Source organism: Abramis brama, assembly GCF_963993115.1.
Source record: "Abramis brama genome assembly, chromosome: 20".
Taxonomy (NCBI): domain Eukaryota; kingdom Metazoa; phylum Chordata; class Actinopteri; order Cypriniformes; family Leuciscidae; genus Abramis; species Abramis brama.
The window spans coordinates 12378883-12386978 of record NC_139982.1 but is presented as its reverse complement, the minus strand read 5'-3'; the positions used below and the strand labels follow the sequence as shown (position 1 = coordinate 12386978).

At 37.0% G+C, this 8096-nt stretch overlaps 1 protein-coding gene across 2 annotated transcripts in view; it reads left to right on the top strand.

Moving 5' to 3' along the window:
* The window catches only part of wwp2 (WW domain containing E3 ubiquitin protein ligase 2), a 59030-nt gene that overhangs the window by 33024 nt on the left and 17910 nt on the right, over nucleotides 1–8096 (top strand). For both annotated transcript variants that reach the window (XM_084094957.1, XM_084094956.1), the window contains exon 10: nucleotides 195–369. In XM_084094957.1, the coding sequence (XP_083951083.1) occupies nucleotides 195–369 (175 nt within the window). The remainder of the gene's footprint in view (nucleotides 1–194; nucleotides 370–8096) is intronic.

Genomic DNA, 8096 nt, shown 5'->3' with positions numbered 1-8096 from the left:
GTAATAAAGCTATAACAGTGGTGTCAGTGGATCACAACATTGTGTGAAAAAGAAAAAAGAAAACAGAAAACATAAGTTTGGCTTCAGCTTGAACTCTGTTTGCGTACATATATTTACAATTCACTTTTTTGTATGGCCACTTAATACACCTATCTGGAGCTGGTGTTAATCTGTGATCCGTGTCTGTATTGTAGTTGGGAGAAGCGTGTGGACCAGCGTGGAAGGTTTTACTATGTGGATCACAACACCAGAACCACAACATGGCAGCGGCCCACAGCAGAGTCCGTGCGCAACTATGAGCAGTGGCAGTCTCAGCGCAGTCAGCTCCAGGGAGCCATGCAGCAGTTTAACCAGAGATACCTCTATCAGGTAAACAACATATTCCATTAACCTCATGAGCAAATGGTTTTTTTATTACTGTGTGCACAATCTATACAGTAGTGGCTAGTTTTACCTTATAAAGTAACCTAGCCAGGGCTCCAGACTGCGACCAAAATGGTCAACATATGCAACCATTTTTTGAGAATGTGTGAGTTCAAATTCAGTTCGAGTTCATGGTGACGCTCTCACTCAATCGGTGTCTGCCTGCCTGCACTTGCAGTGGGGACTTATCTAATCTGTCACGTATTATCGGCTAGGCCAAATCGGCTATTCTCCCGTAGTAGTCGGTTACAGTAGAACGTCAAGAAGTAGCAGTTTCACACCGCAAGCGTGAGTAGCATGTATTTTTTTTCGGGATGTATGTTAACCAATGATTGCATTCACACCGCTAGCAGGAGCATCACATTCAAATTAAGTGAAAGCACACTTTTGATGGACATAATAAATATGATTTCCCACAAAAAAAGTGCTCAAAATGCACAGAATAAGCATGTCTTGTGTGTTTAAAAAAAGAACTGGAGTATGTCAGAAAAGAAAATGAAGAATCAAAATATTTATAGAAGATTTACCCAAACTTTTTTAATTAGTCAGTTTGGGTGAAAGTATGGTGTATTATAAAAACTAAAAATATGATATATAAACTTTCTTTTAGTTATTATGTAATACACAGACAGGTAGCCTATATAAGCTCTAGCACTACCCAAATCACACGAGAGTGTGCTTTTTTTTTTTTTTTTTTATCCGCAGAGTTTGCTGTCTTGTAAACATATCGAAGTATGACTGAAACAACATGATCTGAGCTGTTTTCTTGGTAGTGTTTGTTGTTCACAATTTACATGTGAATGTTACACTTGTGAATGTTACACCTCTCCATGTTAAACTTTCAAGACTATCAAGTTTATAAAAACAAATATAGTTGTCTTAGTAAAAAATGCTCACTTATATGCAGCTTTGGAGCCGCTGCTGTGACGCTGTACAAACGCTTCCGGTGTGAATACGTGCGCCTGCAGCTTCAGTGACGATGAAACGCAACAGAGCGCCGTTGCAGTTGTATCAGTCCCTATTATCAGTCACGTACACGTTCATGTCGCACTGATGATGAAACACGCAAATTAAGAGTTTTTTTTAAATATTTTTTTCATGGTTTACATTTGATAGTTAAAAGATTAAAACATTTTGCCAACATGAGGTCTCGTGTCACTGTCAGTTTTTTTTATATCAGTGCAAAACTAGGGTATGCAGATTAAGACAACTATTCATCGGCATGCACTGAAAAAAAAAGTTGCGACCAAATCATGTGCTGGTGCGTCCAACTGAGAAAGTTGGTAGCACCAGTGCAACCAGTGGAAAAGTTAGTCTGGAGCCCTGCTAGCCATCATATATGGTGCAGTACTGGCAGTGAGTGCCTACAGTGGACTTTAAAAAGGATTTAAAGAACTAAAAACATGGATGATGATGATGCAACTAATCAAATTATTATTTCAGTCATAAAGGTTTTTAAAGTTTTGTAAATAATGTCGTTTAAATCCTTGCTCCTAAAACATATTTCAAGTTAGCATGTCATTAGCCAAACTCTGTAAATAACCAAAAAATTGCTGAATGGATTTTAAAATGGCTGAATGAAATTGGCTAAATACTGTACGTTATATCTGCTTTTCACTCAAGCAAAGGCTTTCCATCTTTTTAATGTTAAGATACCATTCACACGCTCAATACTAATACTAATAAAATGTAAAAGAAATTCAGTTTGAGGATAAATTGAGTCATTTTAGCTGTTCAACATCATATTTAAAAGCCATAATTTCACATTTAGCCTAAACTGCAAACTATCATTATTTTATGAATCTTCATTGGTGATAAACACTCTAAACCTTGTGTACCAAAATTAGCTCATTATAAACAAATATTAGAAAGACTGCCCTTATCCAAAATGCTTTTCTCTTCTGTGGACCGAGTTATGCAAGCACTGCATTGTTTCAAATGAAATCTAAAGTGTGTAAGTCTCTCTGCACCGCAGAGAGTCATCAGTTCATTGATAATGAGATCTAAAGACATGATGATCCATCACCCAGTCTCTCATTGGGTTTCTCTGGTTGTTATTGAAACCAAAAAGGAAAAAGGCACATCATTTTTCATGGATTATTATACAATAACAACCAGATAGGCCAAATGAGAGACTGGGTGATGGATCATCACATATACGTTCAAAAGTTTGGGATCAGTAAGATTTTTTATGTTTTTAAAACAAGTCTCTTTTGCTCACCAAGGCTGCATTTATTTGATTAAAGATACAAAAAAACAGTAATATTGTGAAATATTTTTACAATTTAAAATAACTTTTTCTATTTTAATATATATTAAAATGTAATTTATTCCTGCGCTCAAAGCTGAAGTTTCAGCATCATTACTCCAGTCTTCAGTGTCACATGATCCTTCAGAAATCATTCTAATATAAAATAAATCACTACTTTTATTCAGCAAGGATGCATTAAATTGATTAAAAGTTACAGTAAAGACATTTATTATGTTACAAAATATTCTATTTCAAATTAATGAAATATAACTTTCTATTCATCAAAGAATCCTGAAAAAATAATAATAATTGTACACAACGGTTTTTCAAGATTGATAGTAATTGAATGTTTTTGAGCATCAAATCATCATATTAGAATGATTTCTGAAGGATCATGTGACACTGAAGACTGGAGTAATGATGCTGAAAATTAATACATTTTAAAATATTCAAATCAGGGTTTCCGTTGTCCGGTAATTGCCGGACATTGGCCGGAAAAAAAATTAAATGTCCGACAAAATTAAATCTCTCCGGTCAAATTGTCCGATTAAAATTGCCTAATAATCCCGCCCCCCTAACACAATCTGAATTTGAGAATAAGCCTAAAATGTATAAGCAAAAATACACTGACCTTTGGCTATGTTATAAAGGAACAGGCTCTACCGTTTGAAAGTTATTAAACATTATTACATGGCTTGGTTGAATTCCAATGTGGAATGCGGTCTGTTAATTCTTGATAACAGACCGCTGCGAAGCACTAACGGCGCCAGGATTTTGATTGTAGGTGGGCCTCCAGAAAACTGGATGGGCCAGTTAAAATAAGCCAAAAAATAAAATAAAAACGGGTTCCCCTTCATCTCCGTTTCAGCGCTTTTCTGGGCACTGAGGACAGCGACTCAGTAGCCTACCTGAATTTAAGTAAAAAAAAAAAAACTTAAACAGGATTTTTTTGTTGCTTTTTTTAATACAATTACAATTTCATTTAATTTATTGTTTAATAAAATTATAGGCCTATTATTTTTAGTTTATTAACAGCAACAACAGCTGTAAAGATGAAGTTGACGATCGCCATCTCCGTAGTGAACGCGCTAATAGAGAGAAATGCACATCATGGATTACATCAGTGCACTAGCGGCGCCAGGATTTTGATTGTAGGTGGGCCCCCAGAAAACTGGATGGGCCAGTTAAAATAAGCCCCCCAAAAAAAAAAACGGGTTCCCCTTCATCTCCATTTCAGCGCTTTTCTGCGGCACTGAGGACAGCGACTCAGTAGCCTACCTGAATTTAATGCGTAATTAGCATAGGTTAAAAAAAAATTAAACAGGAATTTTTTGTTGCTTTTTTAATACAATTACAATTTCATTTAATTTATTGTTTAATAAAATTATAGGCCTATTATTTTTAGTTTATTAACAGCAACAACAGCTGTAAAGATGAAGTTGACGATCGCCATCTCCGTAGTAGTGAACGCGCCTATAGAGAGAAATGCACATCATGGATTACATAACCAGAGAGTAGCCTATTTCTTTTCGTTTTAAATTGTTAAAAAGACATTTCAAGCTTTCTTAAGATATATTTCATGTCTGTGAGGCATATGCTGAGTTTCGTTAAGTTAGGATGAGATGCGCTCCTGTTCACGAGCAATGCAAGTGACCGCGCGGGCGCCTCTATGATTGTGTTGTCTGCTATATTTAAATATTTTTATTTATTAAATCCAGGCAATTGGTTGATAAAAAAAATATTAAAATTAAGTAGTGATGCTCCGATTGATCGGCCGCCGATCATGATCGGCCGATATTGGCAAAAAATAGCTTGATCGGCAACCCCCAAAAGCGCCGATCAAAAAAGCCGATCACGTGACGTAAATAACTCGCGCAACTTTTCCGCATGCGCGACAACACAACAGCAGAGCAGAGCTTGCTTAACAGTGGCAAAATGAGTTCTCCTATGACGGCAATTCAATGGCAATTATAAACGAGCGCACAACTGATGCTGGCGCGCGCGGTAAATGACATTCGCGAGAGGATAACAGATCTACGCGCGAGGAAACGGGAACTCGCGAGCTCATTCAAACCCTGCGCGGGCGCATGACATCTCTGCCCTCGCGCGCGCGCATGATCATTCCCCACACACTCGCGCTTGATCTCCTCTCGCCTGCTGATTTTGCTCGCTCAAACACTTTTATTTTTGGCAGTCGAGGGGCGGGACTTACTGTTTTAATAACCTCAAATGTCATTGTCATTATTTTATTTTTTGGATCTGATGTAGTTAGTTCCTCAACTACATCCATTGTAGTCTGCCTGACCCCTCTTTGTTTTGAAAAATTATACTGTGCCTTATTTGGAAAAGGTGGCCTACAGTAGCCTTATGTTATCTTGTTTTCTAACTACAATTAAATAAATATTGGTGGTTCTTCAAGATTTTCTTGACTCTAGCATATTTCCATTCTGTGATCGGCAGTGATCGGCAATCGGCAGATCATGATTTTGGTGATCGGTAATCGGTGATCGGCCCCAAAAATGCTGATCGGAGCATCACTAAAATTAAGATACAATTTATACAAAACGAAATTCACTTTAAAAAAAGTCTTTCTGCAAAACAAAACTTAATTAAGTGGTCAAAATCATGTCTGACCCGCTCCATGTCTCTCGATATTGCTCATCCTATCTTACTCGTGCGGTTCACTTTTCATAATCAACATAGATGAAAAAATAACACTATAATATTTTAACAAATATGAAACTAAATGCGCTTATTTAATGGCAACAACACAGTAGGCCTACAGACTCTCTATTTGTACAAATTGCTGCACATTCATTTTATTCAGAATTTTGCACACATAAGTTGAAAGGCATTTGTTTGTGCATGCATGTAAAACATATCTGCAACATTTATCAAGTTCACTGATAATTATGCGTGCATTTATTAATTATTATCTTAATGAATAATGAAACAAGGACGAAGCATATAAACTGCGTTGTTTGTTTAGAATGGAATGGATCGCAAATAGATCCGAATGAAGAAACGAACCATAGTAGAAAATGTTTTTTTCCGTCTTGAAAGTTAGGCTAATAAACATGTTGCATTCGGCCTGATTATGTCATTTTTTAAGTTACATAGCCTGCCTCCAGTTTTCCTCAACTTGACTAATTAAGAGGCGATACTTGACCGGCATATCATCAAAATGTCCGGAAAACGAAACCTCTGCCGGTCACTTTGACCGGCACCATTTTTTTCTAGCGGAAACTCTGATTCAAATAGAAAATATTTAACAATATTACTGTTATGCTTCTGTTGTAATCGTTTAATGTCTGTAACATACAGTAAGGCTGCTCTGTGCCTGCTCAAAATTCTTTGTAAAGACATAATGCCGCATAAAAGCCAAACTAAATGAAAATTGTAATTGCTGTGTAAATACATTTATGCCACCTCTGAGTAGCATTAAACACAGTCTGTGTAAAAACACCTAAATGCTACTACAGAAGAACTTCTGTTTCTACTTTTGCCAACAAATGATTATGTTATGAAGTTTACGTGGTAGTTCACTGCATTTATTCATGAGGCCTTTGGTTTAATCCTCACATGAGTGTCAAATGTGACAGCTGATTCCAACATTACATGCGCTGGCAGTGTGCAGTCGAGTTCGAGAACACAGGACGCTGCCATTGACACAACACAGCTCACTCTATTGCCCCCGGCTCACGTCACAGCACACACAGCACACACAGCACACTGGGCTTTTTGTGTGCTAATTGCAGCTCATTAGGTTCTCCTGAGAGAATTATATCATTTAAAAGGCGCTTCCGGTCCTCAGCTTTCACTGTGGTTCCTTATGCTTACACATTATATATACTGGTGGGTGTGTGTGTGTGTGTGTGTGTGTGTGTGTATGTATGTGTGTATATATATAGTATATTAGTTGTTGTGTTGTTTTTAGAATCTTCAGACAGATTTTCTGAGCAACAATAGTAGTGATCATGTCTCTCAAGCTCCAAAAATGAGCTTCGGAGGATGAGAAGATGAATAATGAATTAAATGTGGGTCTGTTTAAAGCTACCGTAAGATTTAGAATATTGTGTACAAGTTGCAAGGACTGCATTTTGGAGCTTGACCGCTGTTAATATGTATTTTCATTCTGTGGAAAACAATAGAATGTTTTCTTGAAAAATGATACGCTATTGCATTCTGCAGGAGCTGACCCAACTTACCTCACGCTGTTTCAATATAAGCCTGTCTTGTGGGAGTTTTTAATGTTGTGGAAAGAATTGTCACTAAAAATCCACTTCTCCATCCAAGTGGATAAAGGAATCAGAAAGTACCGGTATAAAGGAATTAAAGGGTTAGTTCACCCAAAAGTGAAAATTCTGTCAGTAATTACTCATCCTCATGTTGTTCTGTAAGACTTTCGTTCAACTTCGGAACACAAATTAAGATATTTTTGATGAAATCTGAGAGCTGTCTCACTCCTCCATAGGCTGATAGGTAATTTCATCTGCCGGCCCAGAAAAGTTAGTAAAGACATCATTAAAATAGTCCAAGTGACTACAGTGGCTCAACTTTAAGTTTATCAAGCAACGAGAATACTTTTTGTGTGCAAAAACAAAACAAAAATAACGACTTTATTCAACTATTCATTTTCTTTTGTGGCCCTGAGTGAGTTCACTTAGCGTAACAGCACAGCGCTTCTGTGTTGCACAGTACTGTGCAATCTGACAACAGCCAGGATGATCTGATCTCACCATCATCGAGTCCGTCTGTGATTACATGAAGAAACAGAAAAAAACTGAGACAGACTAAATCCAGAAGAACTGCGGGAACGTCTCCAAGATGCTTGAAGAAACCTTCCTGCAAAGCTACCCGAAAAACTATGTGCAAAACCTGGACAAAAGCCGTTTTAAACGCAAAGGGTCGTTACACCATATATTGATTTGAATTAGTTAATAGAAGTTAAATCATAAATAAATTCAATTTGTGATTTTATTTTTGAAAGCATTCTCACTTTACAGCATTTTAACACAAGTGCCAGTACTTTTCACAGTACTGTAGCTTTGCAGGAAGGTTTGTTGTCAGATTCCTTGTGCATACTGTACACAAATCTCACTGGATTATTACAATTAATGGCAAAAAGAATGTTTGGAAATGTAAACTGATATTTCCTACTGACACACTACAGCAAAAGATATAAATAACTGACTTAAAACCATTTTTTTGCACAGACTTTTGCACAGTACTGTACGTCAGCACATAGGCTCACTATTGGCCGACACTGGTCATGTGTGTGATGCTGGCCAATAGTAATGATATAGTTATAGCCCGCTTTTAACGAGATAGATTGTTTCAAAACAGCTTTACAGTGATAATAGGAAATTAAAGTAACAGAGATTGTTTTGGCTTTACAGCAGCTCTAGAATAAAGTTATTGT